The sequence below is a fragment of the Ochotona curzoniae genome, unplaced genomic scaffold (genome assembly GCF_017591425.1).
Source record: "Ochotona curzoniae isolate NIBS_2020 unplaced genomic scaffold, NIBS_Ocur_1.0 scaffold_3223, whole genome shotgun sequence".
In the NCBI taxonomy this organism is placed as follows: domain Eukaryota; kingdom Metazoa; phylum Chordata; class Mammalia; order Lagomorpha; family Ochotonidae; genus Ochotona; species Ochotona curzoniae.
In genome coordinates, this window is record NW_024467108.1 from 3104617 (window position 1) to 3121788 (window position 17172).

Below are 17172 nucleotides of genomic sequence, written 5' to 3' on the forward strand. Positions count from 1 at the left end.
TAAACATTTTTCACACAGCACTATATAACAAGTTTAATATTTTTCTAACGCTTTTACTAAGACTGCTGACTATGGAAAAACAACAAATAATGTCTTTTGTGCTATTATTAACACTTATAATCTGTATCTTTTAATTCAGAAAGTGAGTTCACCTATTCTTTGGTAAACAAATCTTTAACAGGGTCACTTAGCTAACTGGGCTGCTTAACTGGTATGCTGGGAGAAAATAACATTTAGTGTTTGTACCAAATACTTAAAGTATTTTGACAAATTGTTTTTTTTTTTTAAAGATTTATTTTTATTATTTTTTTATTGGAAAGGTGGATAGACAGAGAGGAGAGACAGAGAGGAAGATCTTCTGTCCGATGATTCACTCCCTAAGTGAGCGCAACGGGCCGATACTAGGCCGATCCGAAGCCAGGAGCCTCTTCCGGGTCTCCCACACGGGTGCAGGGTCCCAAAGCTTTGGGCTGTCCTCGACTGCTTTCCCAGGCCACTGGCAGGGAGCTGGAAGGGAAGCGGGGCTGCCGGGATTAGAACCGGCGCCCATATGGGATCCCGGGCATGCAAAGCAAGGGCCTTTAACCACTTGCGCCACCGCGCCGGGCCCAACAAATTGTTTTTTAAGATGTAGTTACTAAAACCTCACCACAGCTGGAGCTGTTTTGTACAAATTACACAAGGCTTGCCTAATCTGTCAATATCAGAGTCATACAGTTGAGTGGGGGACGCTCAGAGTAGCAGAGGTTGATATGCTTTCTCTTCTGAGGGCTTTGATCGAACTGTTGTGAAATTCAAAGGTGCAGTTCTGCAGCTTCCAGCGCAAAGAAAAAAGTAGAGTGAAGCAGAATCAGTCTTGATACTATCAGGGCCGCAGCACACATGAGAATGAATGAAATCAGCTGCACAGAGGAAAAGCATCACTGAAATGCCATGCTGCTTGTGCTTATGTTTCTGTATTTAAAGAAAAGGTACAGCCAATTTCATACTAACTCAAGTTCTCATTTTGGTATTGTGCTCACATCCACACCATATTTAACGGTGATCTGACTTATCAGAGGAGTTGATATGAGGTGTGTGTGTGTGTGTGTTTTAATTAGCAATTTCTTTCAAAGGCAAAGTTGGAGAAGGGGGGGGGGGGAGAAGAGAATGAGAGAAAGAGAGAGAGAGATTTTTCACTCACTAGTTCACTCCTCAAATACAACAGCCAGGATTGGGCTAAAGCAAAGCCCAGAGCTACAGCCAGATCTCCCACATAGTTCCAGAGGTTCAAATGTTTGGGCCATCTTCTGCTGCTTTCCTAGGCACATTGGCAAGGAGGTGGATTGGAAGTGGAGTAGCAGGGACTCGAACTGGTGCCCACTAGGGATGCCAGTGTCACAGACTTTACACAGTATTCCACAACACTCACCTAGGGTGGATGGTTCTGAATTCACCTTTTACTTTTAGTGAAACTGGGTCTAATTAAATGTTTTGAAGCTTATCAGAAACTCAGTATGCTTTTAAAATGTGTAGGGTTAGGGTTGGGAAAAACAATATAGGTATAGTGAGGAAGGAGACCCACACAGAAAGCATTGTGAAGTGGCTTGCTGGTTGACCACGATTAGAGTGAGGACAGGTTTTAGCTGTAAATGACTGACTACTCTGTGTGTATTGTGTGTTGGGATAATTGTGTCATACTTCATATATTAGAATAAAATTTTTTAATGATGATAACTAAAAGCAAATGTTCTACATTAAATCCTGCTTCTAAATCACACTGCTTCTGTTTTGGGACAGGAGGCTGTGGGAAAACCCTGTCAGTACAGGGTTTTTCTCTTCCTTGATGGCAGAGAAAAAAAAATTAATTTTTTTCATACTCTTTACTTTCCATAAAGTTAATTTTCATTCAAGATTATTTCAGGAGGTAAGGGCTAGGAGCTAGAAGGCTAAGTTGCTCGGGTTCTGGTTCTTCATTGAACTGAAGTATATGACATTGGACAAGTCATTTAACCTCTCTCTGCTTTAGTATCCCTCTCCTATAAAACAGAAGTTATACCTACCCCACAGCACTGTTTCGGGGATTCATTAGCGATAGTATCTGTAAAGCACTTAAGGTTCTCAAAGATGTTACTATATAAATACAAAAAAAGCATCTATTAAAATTGTTCTACTTTTGGGGGGAGGGGAGCAGAAGGCAAGCACAGCACACTTTCAGTTAAGACGTTAGCAATAGGTGAAACAGACACAGACCTTACAGAATAAAGGCGATTGAACAGCATGACACCTGTGTGCCAGAAAAAAACCTCAGAGTCTCTGAAATAATACCTTTTGGAGCCCCTAAAATTTTTTTTAATAAACAATGTTCAGCATTGTAAAGCACAAAGTTGAGCCAAATAGCAGATACTAAAATTATGAAACAGATTAGGAAGTAACATATTTAAGGTATAAAGAAAAACAGCTGTATCTAGAAACAGAATGTATTTTCAAAAGTCAGATTTTGAAAGTCTCCCTTTCGGTAAATTATACTTCCAAACAAATAAATGAAAATAAAAAAAAAAAGGAAAAGACAAGAGAGAGAGAGAAAGAGATTAAGGAAGAAAAATTCTACTAACATCACTTGAACCCCTGGATCCATCCATGCCTAAAACCCTAGAATCTTCATTTAAATAAATGAATATATTTTCTTCTTAAGCCAATTTAAAGTGAGTTTGTCATTTGTAATTATAGCTTCCTGACAGGTATATTAAATACGTACTTAAAACTCAACAATTGGTTATATGGCACATAAACATCATTATTTTCAGCTATAATAAAAAACATTAATTCACTGATATGAGGATTTATCAAATGTCACCAAACATTCTTTGCTGGAATGTTGGGTAAAGTTCAGGTCTGTGACTGTTTCTGTAATGGAAAAAAAGGCACTAGAGGTTTTGTTTTTTTTTTTTTCAAAATATTCTGATATTGAGGAAAATATCACACACAATAATTCACTCAAATTTAACGATTTATATTGGCCATTTAAAACACAGTATTTCCTCCTGATTAGAAAGCTATACCAATATACCAATATTAAACCCCTGGTTCTACTTTTCTACCCTCTTTCTGCATAATCAGAAATCAAGAGACACACCTGTATATTTTTTTTTGTATTTTTAAGTCATTGGTCAATTCTCACATAGTTTACTATGTTTTTCTTGAAAGTACTATTTTTTTTTTTTGGCAAAGTAAAACAGTCATTTTTAAAATGAAAACAGCCATCCTTATACAAATGTGCTGAAGTCAACCAATATTAAGTGAGTGCTTGCAGGTTATAACTTTAGCACATACATACATACATTTAACATTTAACATGAAATCATCTTTTGCAAACAGAAAAGATATGATTAGTTTTGGTCTTTGTAAAAACAGTCCTGAAAGATTTCTGAAATACTAATTTTTTAAATAATCACTTCTAATCTTCCAAAGTGTTACTAATTTCATACGAAAACTTTACTACTAAACATCACAAATCTCTATTCTAAAACTCCATTTCCAAAACAGATAAATTCAACTACTTTCAACAGCTAAATTTTCACAAAAATCACACTAAACAATGACATTTAGCTATGAATACTCAAGCTCTGTATAATCAAAGAAATATGTCCATTTGAAAGTGTTTATTTGCATACAGCCTGTTAATTAAAATTTTAAGTGTACCAGATATTTAAAAATAATTCTATTGGTACATATAATTAAAAATGTGACTACTTGCTTTACATTAAGGCTCAACTTGAAACTAAGAATAATTGACAAATAATTTTCAAGACTTGGGATTAATATTTTTTAATATCCCAATACTGTATTTAATTAATATATTTTAATGAACTGTACCAATATTGTGAAACTACATAGGTCCATTGAGTAACACTAAAAAGCAATATCCTGAAGAAATATTTATTGCACTTTCTAAATGTTCATAGATTCAAATTGTGTTCATCTTAGTGGTTAAAGGGAACATGTCAATGTCAGAAAATCCTCAGAAAATACAAAGCATAAATATGTATGACCATATAGGAAAGCTGAAAGATTTTAAAGCAATTTGGTATCATACAAGTTATAAATGTGGCACTGAAGTATTAAAATACACATAGAAAAAGAACAGAAACAGAAACAATACCCTTTTTAGTTGCTGTTCTTTTAAGCTTCTCACTGTTCTTGCAGGCTCAGAAATGAAGTTTTTATAGTTCTCACATATATTGATCCGAGACTGGGCTACCTGCATTGTTCCCTCGAGAAAAGATTTCCAAACAGGATACATGCTCCTAAATTCAAAGAGGGATAGAAAATTATTAGGCAAGGAAAAGGAAGAAAAAGCTGGCTAACCTTTTGGTCACTGAACAGCACTGAAAAGAATGATAGTCTTCTGACTATATATGTAATTATATTGGTTTATAGACAGAATTACAGCATACAAAACATAGTGGGTGGCATATATTCTATTCCTTTGTAGTTTAGCAGCAGGGAGTTTTGATTCCTTAGCTTCTTAATCATAAAAGGATACATGTATCAGAATTTGAGACAAGGCTAACATGACAAAAATTAGCAAATGCAGATTCTCCAGGCCTTTCATCATTACAGGACTATCATTGCAAATACCAACTTTCATTATTTCACACAGGTAATTCTGTAATTTTATAGCTGAGGTAACTGAGGTTCAGAGATATAGAAATTCAGTAGGTTATATTGAATATTTCAGCATTGATATTCAGTGAAGGTTGGGGACCACTCTCTTTCAATTACATACTGCTCTCTCAAAAAAATAATGTCAGAAAAAATCATATATGAACAATTGCTCACGTGCTTGAGAAGTCTTGTGAAAACAGGGAATTGATGGCACTATTGTTCTACATCAGTCCCTGTTGTAACAATGCTTAGCCAGTATCACACTGTGCCTTGGAGTCATTGCAGGTAAGACCCATCACCCATCACTTGCTGATACAAGTGCTTCACAATTACTTACCCTTTGTTTGCTTTAGCCAACATCCTTCTCAAATCTTTCCCACACTGTTAAATGTTTCAACCAATTCTAGCACATTCCTACACTATTATAAGACTAACAAATTTGTAACAGTCAGTACTTAATGAAAATAGAATAGAAAGTTTTGATAAGTTACAGTATCAGATTCGCCGCTGATACTAACATGGATTCTTACTATTGCAATGTAAAAAAAAACTACCTGCTACATAAAAGTACTTGTGCAACAAGAAATGACAACTAAAAACAAGAAAAAGAAAAATCCCCTGGTTCCTCCTGATCCTTAGAGCTTAACAACTTGATACATTTTTAAACCAAGGTGCCATGAAATATACCAAATCAACTTAGATATAAACACTGAGACAAATATGTGATACTATCACTTTGGAAATATTCAATGTGCTATGTTTACACAAACTGTCAAAACAACAACAAACTAATGGGATGAAAAAATAGCAGCACTGAGATGTCACTCCTAGCCTCAATGTGGGACAATCAAGGGGACTTATAAAACATTTGGATCATCACTCACTGCTTTCCTAGGCACATTAGCAAGGAGTTAGAACATAAGTGGAATTATTGGGACTCAAAATGGCACTCACAGTGATGCTGGCACCACAGACAGCTTAACTTGCTGTTCCACAATGCCAGACCCTATGAATAAATGTAATTGTTTAGTTAATGCCTGTACTGCTGTGAACACAAAGACTAAAGTGAATAAGGATCCTTCACAAAGTATCGCACTATCTTTTATTTCTATTTTCCACAAATACTTTCAACCATCCTTCTATGTCTTGTTGACTGTTGTATTCTGCTGTGGTTTGGATGTGGTTTGTCCCCCACAGATCAGCATGTTGGAGACTTGGTCTTCAATGTAACAGTTTAGACACAGTATGAACCTTTAAAAGGTGGGGCTTTTAACTGCAGGTACCAGGCTCAGAAGGAAATAGGTACAAGTCCTAGAAAGAAGTTGTTATAAAAACCTAACCTGCACCTTGCAGTTTCGGTCTCTGGTTCCTATTTTGAAATAGAATTTTTTCCTTTCAGGCTCCTGGTTATACCATGAGGTCCTCATTAGATCCAATACCATGCTGTTTGTACTTTTTCCTCCAAAACTGTGAACTGTAAGCCTTTTCCCTTGATAAAGTCAGACATTTCATGTCTGTTGAGTAATTCATGCTCCTAGGATCTAACAAAAATATGCACTGGGTAAATGTATAAATTTTGACTTGATTAAAAAAGAGAAATCTTTTTCACTATGGAATTTAAAAACAGAACTTCAAAAAGTAGCAGGTTAACATATCCTGAACACTAAGGTATCAATAAAAGCACAGACTACTTACCAGTAAGAAGACTTGTGTTCAAGTTTAACCAATATGTTCACATGTAGCACACATAACTATACTTTCATTTCCTCAACAAGCAAATGAGGAAGTAACAGAAATAGCTACACCATGTATCTTACAGGGATATTTAAAAAATTATATGCAAATAATGTAAAAATTTTTGGCATACACATTCTTCTAAATGAATAAATAGCAACAGTAGCAGAATTAAGACTTCTTACTAATAGTGCTAATTCCAGCGAAGGGTATTTTTCATTCTGAGGAAAAACAATCATGTCTTAAAGTAACTTTACATTTTTTTTTCATATATTGAAGCAATTTTGGAGGAAAAGTAACAAGCATGTATAGCACTCAGGCTACTTAGCTCAGAAAATAAGACTCAAAATTATAAATGAATGAAACGAGATTCTTTTTTTTGTTGTTATATAAAGAAAGCATGTTATTCTATTTGAATATTGTCTGGTTTTCTGGTTTCCTGAGGTTTGAAGCAGAATCATTTCTTTTATCCTGCATTACATCTTAGCTCTTGAACAAATAAGGTTATGTTAAACACTAAAGGTAAACACTTATTTGTTTTTTCATAATAAAGTTCCATAGGCTCAAAAATTCCCCTTTCCACTCTCCCCATACTCCTGTGCCCACTATTTTCTGCTGTATTATTACAATAGTGTAGTCCTTTAACAATACCTCATGAAGCATAATGGTGACTGGAATACTAAGAAGTGAAGATACATTGTAGTATGCATCTCTATGCCAGAATAAAAGATGGACTCAAAAGGAAACTGATAAATGTATCTTGAATTTAAGATACTGGATTTTCTATCATTGTCCATACCTACAATGTCATGATATACTTAAATAGAAGGATGATGGGCTTGTGTCTATTGTGAAAAGAGATTCTTTTAAAGACCTATCACATACTATTATATATTTTACAAATATCACATGACTTATTTATTTGAAAACCTGTGTGAGAGAGAAAGACAGACACACAGAGAGATATAACATCTACTGGTACACTCCTCAAATGGCTACAAACAGGATTCAAAATGGTGGAATAGGGTAAGGACATGTTTAAACAGACGGAGAAATATTAGCCAATGTGGAGCAGAGAGGGCACATTCCAAGGAAATAGGAGAGGGCAGAACAACAGCAGAAAAGTACCTGGAGACTGACAGACACAGGAAAGCAACAGACAAAATGCTGTTGTGTTGCAGTGACTGATACTCCAGCAACATTAAGTGAATGGTGGTCTGAACTCTATCAGCAGCCGGAACTCCACCAGCAACCAGGTGGGAAGGGACATTTAATGAGAACTCTGGAGGTAAACTCAAAGAATTGCCCGACCTGCTGGTCTGTTTGATATGACCAGGAGCAGAGACAGAGCTGCATATCTCAGATGGGCAGTGTGGGAACAGGGTGGAACTTAAACCCCAGTCTTGCCTGTAGAGGCAAATTGGGTGCCATTTTGCCTAAGGAGGCAAGGGCTAGCGGGTAGGAATGCCCATGACCCCAACTAGGAGTGAACTCATTTTTGACTCAGTGAACTGCAACAATGTGGCATCCTACAGGTTACACCCAAGACAGATCTGGGTGGCCCTCATACCTCATGGCCAGCAAATCAAGAACTCTAGTAGTGGCAGATCAGGTGCCATTTCGTATAGTGTGACAAAGGATTTAGGACTGCAAGGAACAACAGTGAGCTGCGCATGTGCTGAGCTCAGTGAGAACTTGCTTAGTTCCATGCACTGCGCTGGTACTGCAGAAAAATAAAACAGACTATGGCATTGAATGGGTCAAAATAAGTCTGTGTGGTCCTCAGACCTAACAGCCAACAGTTTCCAGCAAGACCACCACCACCAACAACATAACTATATAGAACACCTGGTGTTTTCCTAATCCTGGGACCTACTCCAACCAGAAGTGGGAGAGAGGTTGTACAGACAACAGTGCAGCCACAGTACAGTATCACAGGAGGTGGAGAGTGGTGAGCCAGGAGTTGGGACTATGGAGACCATGGTGGAAATCTAACATAAGAAACCAGACCTGAAACTCACTGGAGGGAGCGGCACAAGTGACTGCAAACAAAGAGCCGTGTACCAACTGCAATAAGTAAAATCAAATTACAGACCTGTGGGTGACACAGCTTAGAAACCTGCTCCAAGGAGAAGAATCTGATAAACAGAAATACAATGATCAAGAGCAAAACAAGAGACAGAGGCACAATGAATACTACTGAAGACTCCCCTGCAAAGGAGCAAAACCCTGTGCCAACCTCAGAGCTCACTGAGGAAGACATCAAGAAAATGGGGGACACAGAAATGAGAAATCTCATTATAAAGCTTCTGACCAACAACAAGAACCACATACAAGAGTTCAAAGAATTTAAGGAATACGTTACACAAGAAATAGCAGCAATAAAACAGATCAAGGCTGATATATCAGAAACTAAGAACACAGTAGAGAAAATTAAAAATGCAGTGGACAGTCTCCAAATTAGAATGAAGCAAGCAGAAGAAAGAATCTCAGAATTGGAACATATTTCCTATCACCAATCAAGACAAATAAAAAGCTGGAAGCAGAGCTGGATCAGGCTAAAAAAAGGATTCAAGAATTGAAAAACACTATTAAGAGGCCTAATACAAGAATTATGGGAGTCCCAGAAGGTGCAGAAAAAGAAACTGGTGTTACAGATATGTCTAATGAAACAATAAGGGAAAATTTCCCTAATCTAGAGGAAAGAATTGGGAAACAACATTCAGGAGGGGCACAGAACTCCCAACAGGCCTGACCAAAAGCAATCTTCACCATGACACATGATCATCAAGCTCTCTTCATCCCAACATAAGGAAAAGATCCTTAAATGTGCACGTGAAAAACATCAACTGACATATAAAGGAATGCCAATTAAACTCACAGGAGGCCTCTCCCAGGAAACTCTACAGGCCACAAGAGAATGGAGCGACATATTCAAGATCCTAAAAGAAAAAAATTGTTGGCCCAGGATAACATATCCAGCAAAAAGCTTTCTTTTATCTTTGAAAATGAAATAAAATCTTTCAGAGTAAAGAAAAGTTAAAAGAATTTGCCTCTTCCAAATCTGCCCTACAAATGATACTTCAAGATGTTCTGTTGACAGAGAAGAAGAATAACGCCCAACAAAACCAAAGGCAGGGCCTGGCGCGGTGGCGCAAGTGGTTAAGGTCCTCGCCTTGCACGCCCGGGATCCCATATGGGCGCTGGTTCTAATCCCGGCAGCCCCGCTTCCCTTCCAGCTCCCTGCCTGTGGCCCGGGAAGGCAGTTGAGGACTGCCCAAAGCTTTGGGACCCTGCACCCGCGTGAGAGACCCGGAAGAGTCTCCTGGCTTTGGACTGGCATAGTATCGGCCCGTTGCGCTCACTTGGGGCGTGAATCATCGGACAGAAGATCTTCCTCTCTGTCTCTCCTCTCTGTATATCCGCCTTTCCAATAAAAAATAATAAAAATAAATCTTTAAAAGAAAAAACCAAAGGCAAAGGGGAAGAACATCCCAGTAAAATGACAACAGAAGACTAAACCAATGAACCCATTCCTAAAATGACAGGACCAAATTTCCTGAAAGAACTCTGAAAGAAATTGGCTTAAGCTTAATCAAATGTCGTAAATTAGCAGACCCGATTAAAAACAAAACACATCTATTTGTTGTCTAGAAGATACACATCTCACCAACAAAAATCAACAGAAGCTCTGTCTCATGGATTTTGATGTTTTTGTTAGTTTCATCTCTTCAAAACAGTTTCTTGTGATTCAATTCTTCAATGACTCATAGATCATACAGTAGCATCATTTTCTTCAAAAAGTTTCTTGATTTTCATTTCTTCAGCGACACATTAATCCTTCAGTAGCATGTTATTTAACGTCATGGTGTTGTTAATTTCTTTTTTCGTCCTGTTGTTGATTTTGTTTTGTGGCTTTTCATTTAAGGGGATGTATAATAGCTGTGTAATGGAGACGGTCCTATCTAGTAGCATGTTATTTAACTTCATGGCACTGCAAATTTCTATTTTTATTCCTATTGTTGATTTTGTATTGTGACTTCATTTAAGGGGATGTACAGTAATCGTGAAATGGAGACTAACATATCCAGATGTGAGGATACGATGTAGTATGCATCTCTACTTCCAGACAAAGATGGACTTACAATGAAACTGTTTACTATATCTTGACTATAGGATGCTGGACTCTCGATCATTGTCCATGCCTGCAATGATGGACATATGACTGTGTATGAAGAACTATACTTTAGTAAGGATACAGAGGAACTAGGTGGGGCGAGTTGAGAAGATAAGGGAAATTTTTGGAGCCTACGGAACTGTATCATAAAATAATAATAATAAAAAATAAAATTAAATGTAAAAACAAAATAAAAAATCTGTGTGAAATTTTTTAAAAAAGAATATTAGCAAGGACCAGCATGAGAAATGGTTAGCTGAGACATGAATTGGTACACCAATATAAGATGTGGACATCCCAGGTGATGGCATTCAAAAAGTAAAACTAAACACTGCTTCCATTTATCGCATTACTTAATTCTCACCACAATTTTTTAAGATTAGTATTGTCACCAATTTATTGAGGTGGATCTGTGGCTCACAAAGAGTTTGTGACATCTTTTTTTTTTTTAATATTTATCTATTTTCATTTGAAAGGTAGATTTACAGAGAGAAGCAGAGATACAGAGAGAAGGTCTTCCATCTAATCACTCCCCAGTGGCTGCAATGGCTAGAGCTGAGCTAAACCAAAGCTGGAAGCCAGCAGCTTCTTCTGGGTTTCTCACATAGGTGCAGGGTCCCAAGGACTTAGGCAACTCTCTGCTGTTTTCCAGAGGTGGACTGGAAGTGAAGCAGCAAAAAATGAACCAGTCCCCATATGAGCTGCCGGTGCCACAGCTAAAGGATTATTAGCCTGTGGAGCCACAGTTCAGGCCCCGAGATTCAACTCTGATGAGGGTAATCATCATTAGTAGCACCCTAAAATAAAATAAAGGTCATAACTTGAACTCTGCCATTACCATTAACTATGTTTTTGCTTTGAGTCCAATTTTGGCCATCTTATCTGTGATAATAATCTCCTGTTTTTACTCATTTCCTTCAAGATCCTGACTGCAACCAGGACTAAACTCTATAAAAACCCATAATCCATTTGATCATACCCTCCTTCCACTGTTTTTCACCCCTCTCATCAACTTCCTTCTCAGCTCCTCACCCAGTCTAGGCTTCGTGGCCTTTCATTACAACTGCTCCCTTACGTACATCCTTATTATCCCTGCCCCTCAATCTTTACATTATTACAACCTACAAGTTTCAACCTTCATTAGATCCCAAACTCTGTTTACACTAAACCAATGTCTGCAGCAGAAAGTGGCTAGAGTTTAAAAAAAAAAAAAAAGTCCAACCGCCTGGTCTACTTCAAATTCATGTCAAACAGACTGTAGTCATCCCTAATCCCTATTTCCTAGCAATTCTGCTATATTCCTTTAATACATTAATTTGCCTTTCTTCCCTTCCTCTCCTCCTTTTCTCTTCTTAGATCTTTCATATTTCCACATTTAAAGCTGACAATGAAGCTTTAAGAAGAAAATGTCCCAGGGCCAGCAGTGTGGTATAGAGGGTTAAACCTCTGCAGTACCAGCAGCCAGAATGGACACTAGTTTCAATCCCAATTGCTCTCCTTCCAAACCAGCTCCTTGCTAATGTGCCTGGGACAGCAGCAGAAGATTGCCCAAGTCCTTGGGCCCCTATACCAATATGGGAGACCTGGAAGAAGCTCTTGGTTTCAGTCTAGCCAAGTCTGACTGTTGCAGCCATTTGAAGAGTGAACCAGCAAAATAAAGATCTCTTTCCCTTTCCTCTCTCTCCTTCTTCTTCCCTCCATTTCTCTCTTTCAAATAAATAAAACTAAATCTTTAAAAAAATAAAAGAAAATGTCCTACACTGCCACATTTACCAGTCTCCTCTTCTGCACTCATACATTCTATAATCCCTTTACTATCTGCGTAAGTTACCTGTGCTTGAAGGTCACCCACATGTACATTACGTTATATAACCTCTCATTCAAGGATATCAACCCAGCAACTTCCTACGTTAGGTTTTTCTTCTCCTATGAATCTGTCCTAGCAACAAATACATCTTTTTTCTAATAAATCACATTTCTCTCCGGGTATCTCCCTAATGTCTGTACCTTTTTAAAGGCAGATCTTTTTTTTTTTTTTTTGATTGCAGTGCATTATGTGACACAGTTTTATAGGCACTGGGATTCCCCCCTCCCCTTCTCAACCCTACCTCTCCCCCATGGTGGATTCCTCCACCTCGTTGCATTACCACAGTTCAAATTCAGTTGAGATTCTTTCATTGGAAGCATCTACCAAGCATAAAGTCCAGCATCTTATTGTCCAGATAAGTTCAATGGTTTCTTGGGGAGACCATCTCTGGTCTGAAGGTAGAGCCAACAGAGTATCATCCTGACCAATTAAAAGCCCCGACATTACATCACTAACAATTTATAACGTAATGGAATCAGTTGACATGGTATTGAGAAACCAATATGTTGAAAGAGAGAGAAAAAAAAAGAATGCAAGTTCTGAAGAACCACATCCTGTGACTTCTACATTGACATTTCTCTTATTAGTTTATATACAACTGGGTTCTATACACGTTTAAATAGCTATAGATTACTATTCAGCTGTCTCATGTCTATTTTAACTTTAGTATTTAGCAGTCCATAGCGTTGAAGCATGATTTCGCAGAACCTGGCTGTTTTTTGGGTAGTCTAACTCTGTAACTCTAACAAGACATATGTCAACAGTTTAGGTGAACAGTTTTAAGAGGGGTGTGCAGAGAAATCTTCAATACCCTAGTGAGGAGTAACTAATCTTTGTGCCCCACCCAGTGAATTATAAGTGCATCCCCAATGACGGTTTCCTGTCTGTTTCTAAGCTTCCCTTGCTGTTCTCTGTCTACCTATTCCAGGTTTTTTTTTGTTTATTTATTTGCTTGTTTGTTTTGAGGGGTTTCTGGAGCGATCCTGATGGTCATTATGAGAGAGAGACCCAAAGCTGGAACCAGGCAAGGACCAGAGAAAGCTCCTCTCCCTAGTCCCAAATGAAGTTCACTATTCTGTTTCTGCAGACCGCTCAGTGTTTCTGGGTGTCATTCCGATGACCTTGGATCCTGCAAGGAAGGATTTGGGCTTCTTCCATCCCATGTGGAAGATCCAAATGGAGGTGGGTGACCTCAGAGTTCTCCACCTCCGAAGGCACTCCAATTCCCCATGGTCTCCTTGAAAGTTGGGATGTAGTCCTTGGAGCTCGTACTGATAGTCCTTGGTGAGGGTCTACGAGTCTTCAGGGTTGGGATACAAGCCTCCTCCTGTCCACCTGCTCCACTCTGGGGTGCCCCCCTGTTCTGTGCATATGACCTCCTGTTAAGAGGTGTTAGGATTGCTTCTGATTCCCTCCCCAATATGTAAAAGGCAGATCTATTTGGGCCCAGTGTGGTATCCTTAGTGGCTAAAGTCCTTATCTTGCATGTGCCAAGATCCCATATGGGCACTGGTTCTAATCCCGGCAGTCCCGCTTTCCACCCAGCTCCCTGCTTGTGGCCTGGAAAAGCAGCTGACAATGGCCCAACACCTTGGGATCCTGCACCTGCATGGGAGGCCTGTAAGAGGCTCCTGGTTCCTGGCTTTTGATTGGCTCAGCTCTGGCTGTTGCGGCTGCTTAAGTGAATCATTGGATGGAAGATCTTTCTCTCTGTCTCTTCTCCCTGTACATCTGATTTCCCAATAAAGAAAATATAAATCTTTTTTTAAAAGAGTAGATCTATTTGGTTATTTATTTAAAAAGGGAAAGGGACAGAGCTCTTTCACCTGCTGGTTCACTCTCCAAATGACTGTAACATCTAGGTCTAGGCTGGACTGCAACCAGGGGTCCAGAACTCCACCAGGATCTCCCATGTGGCTGGGATACCAAAGTACTTGACCCATCTTCCTCTGCATTTTAGTAAGAATCTAAATCAGAAGCAAAGTAACCACAACTAAAATGAGTTTTCTGATAGGGAATATCAGTGTGGCAAACAGTAATCTAAACTTCTATATAACAATTCTAGTTCCCTATCTGTACTTGCATTTTGCAAAACTTCTCAAAAGAATTGTTTAAAATGACTGTTCCAATCTCCCTTCCTCCTACTATCGTTTGATCCCATTCATACCAGCTTTCAGTCCACTATTCTGAATTTGCTTATTAAGGTCACAAAGATCTCCATGTTGCTAATCACAAATGTCAGTTAAAGTTTTGCTCCCTTTACTCAACATATCAACAACAACGCTGTCCTTCTTGAAATTCTGTGTTGGGGCTGGTGCCATGTCTCAACTGCCTAATCCTCTGCCTGCAAGCGCAAATATCCCATATGGCTACCAGTTCATGTACCAGCTGCTCCACTTCTCATCCACCTCCCTGCGTATGGCCTGCAAAAGCAGCAGAAAATGGCCCAAAAGCCTTGTGTCCCTGTACCAGCCTGGGAGACTCAGCAGAAGCTACTGGCTTCAATTAGCTCAGCCTTGATCGTTGTAGCTATCTGGGGAGTGATTCAACAGATGCAAGATTGTTTTGTCTCTCTTCTCCATAAATCTGCCTTTTCAACAACAAATCTTTAAAAAACAAAAGCTTTGCTTTAAAAAAATTCTTTGTTTCCTTGTTTCCAGGATATTATTCTCTCTTGGTCCTGCTCCTTTTATTTCCTTCACTGGTTCTTCCACTTCTCATCACCCAGTCAGTGCTGGAGAGCCCTGGGGTTACATGCCCAGCTTCCTGTCTCTTCTGTAACTACACCCACTCTTTAGATGAGTTCATTCAATGTCACGGCTTTAAATACTACCAATATGCTGACTCTTCTTTAACTTTGAAGTCCTCCACAGCCATTTTCCCTAATCTACACCTGCCAATTTAACATATTCACCTTAGAAGCAAAAAAGGGAAAAAGACTGATTTCAGTCTGGTTGAGCTGTAACAAGAATAGCCACACAACTGTAGCTAAGGTGCCCAAGCTTGAAAGGAGAAATGGCCAGAGATGAGGAGAGAAAGTAATTTGGGATTAGGGATCTTCATGAATTTGAAGATCATAGAAAGAAATCTAAATTTCAAACTATTGACAAGGAAAGTGTAAAATAGTGAAAGATTTGAAGCAGGGGAGAGAGATGGGTTATTTCACAGAGACACAACGGTAACTTATGGTATTATGCAAATATAATTTCAAAGGAAGAAATCACAAGCAGAAGTAGCTAACTAATATTCCAGATAGTATCATGAGCTGTAGAAAGAAATTAAAGGCAGCTGATTTTCACTTTACACAGTGAAAAGCTAATAAAAAAAAATGGTCATCACAAACTTAGACAATTTTAAAATAGAAATGTAAATTGCTTAAGAATCAGAGAGCTGAAGGAGTTTTGAAAAATTTTTACATACTAAGCACTGAAAAGCTTTCATCAAAGGTTTATTTTTCTGTTTAAGTCCCAGGCATAGTAGTGCTATAGACATCTAGTTTCCAGGCAAACGAGATGATTTAAGGGTCTTAGATAGTGCATATAACACCAGAAAAGTAAATCATTAAAGAGACAGATCATGCTCACTGCTGGTACAAAATAAAAAGTGGGAACTTTAAGTCACTATAGAAAAAATAACATGTATTAACAGAGCTTAAGATGGCAATTTGAATATGTAAATCCTTTGAGCTAGTATTCTCCCTTCTAAGAATCCAGGCTACAGAAATACTTTCACAGTGTACCAAAGGATATCAATACATGTATAGGAGTTATTTATCGCAACATTATATGTAATAGAAATAAACTAGGTAACTAGCTACCAAGGGGAAACAGGTAACAAAGCTACAGTTCATGGGTCTGGTGTTGTGACCAGTAAATCACTGCTTGAGATGCCAACATCTTATTTCCGAGAGCCATTTCAAGTGCAGTTTATCCTGTTTTTAATCCTGTTTCCTGTTACTGCACCTGAAAAGGCAACAGAAGATGGCTGAAATACTCAGTCCTTGCCATCCACATGGCAGACCAGAATGGAAATCTTGACTCCTGGCATTAACCTGGCCCTCAATGGTTTTTGTGGCTGTGGGGAGTAAACCAGCAGGCTGAAGAGCTTTCTCTGGTGCTTTGCTTTCTAAATAAATCAGGTAAAACAAATACACAAAAAGAACCATAGTTCATTCATACTATGGAACTAAAGCAATCATAAAAGAAAAAAAAAAAAGGAATGAACAGGGGCTGGTGCTGTGGTGTTGCATTTTAGACGACTGCTACTTGTAGTGCCCATTGTGGGCACTGGCTAGAGTCCTGACTGCTCCACTTCCAATCTAGGTCCTGTTAATGCTGGAAAAAGCAGTGAAATTGTTGGGTCCCTGCACCCATGTGGGAGATCAAGGAGAAGCTCTTAGTTCCCAGCTTTGATCTGACCCAGCTCCAGCCATTGCGGTTATTTGAGGAGTGAATAGACAGACATAAATCTCTCCCCACTCTCCTTCTCTCTCTCTGTGCCTTCAAATAAACTGAAACTTTTTACTTTTTTAAAGAAATGAACATACTCATGTAGAAAGCTGTCTAAAAAAGCTTCCTGTGCCCAGTGTGGTGGCCTAGCAGTTAAAGTTCTTGCCTTCAAGACATCAAGATCCCATATGGGTGCCATTTCTAGTCCTGGCAACCCCACTTCCCATCCAGCTCCCTGCTGTGGCCTGGGAAAGCAGTTGAGGACGGCCCAAAGCCTTGGGACCCTGCACATGCATGGG

General features: G+C 38.7%; 1 protein-coding gene across 4 annotated transcripts in view; it reads right to left on the bottom strand.

Moving 5' to 3' along the window:
• Positions 1–17172, bottom strand: part of FCHSD2 (FCH and double SH3 domains 2) — a 245109-nt gene that overhangs the window by 120318 nt on the left and 107619 nt on the right. For all 4 annotated transcript variants that reach the window (XM_040964120.1, XM_040964118.1, XM_040964121.1 and 1 more), the window contains exon 5: positions 4142–4286. In XM_040964120.1, coding sequence (XP_040820054.1) covers positions 4142–4286 — 145 coding nt within the window. The remainder of the gene's footprint in view (positions 1–4141; positions 4287–17172) is intronic.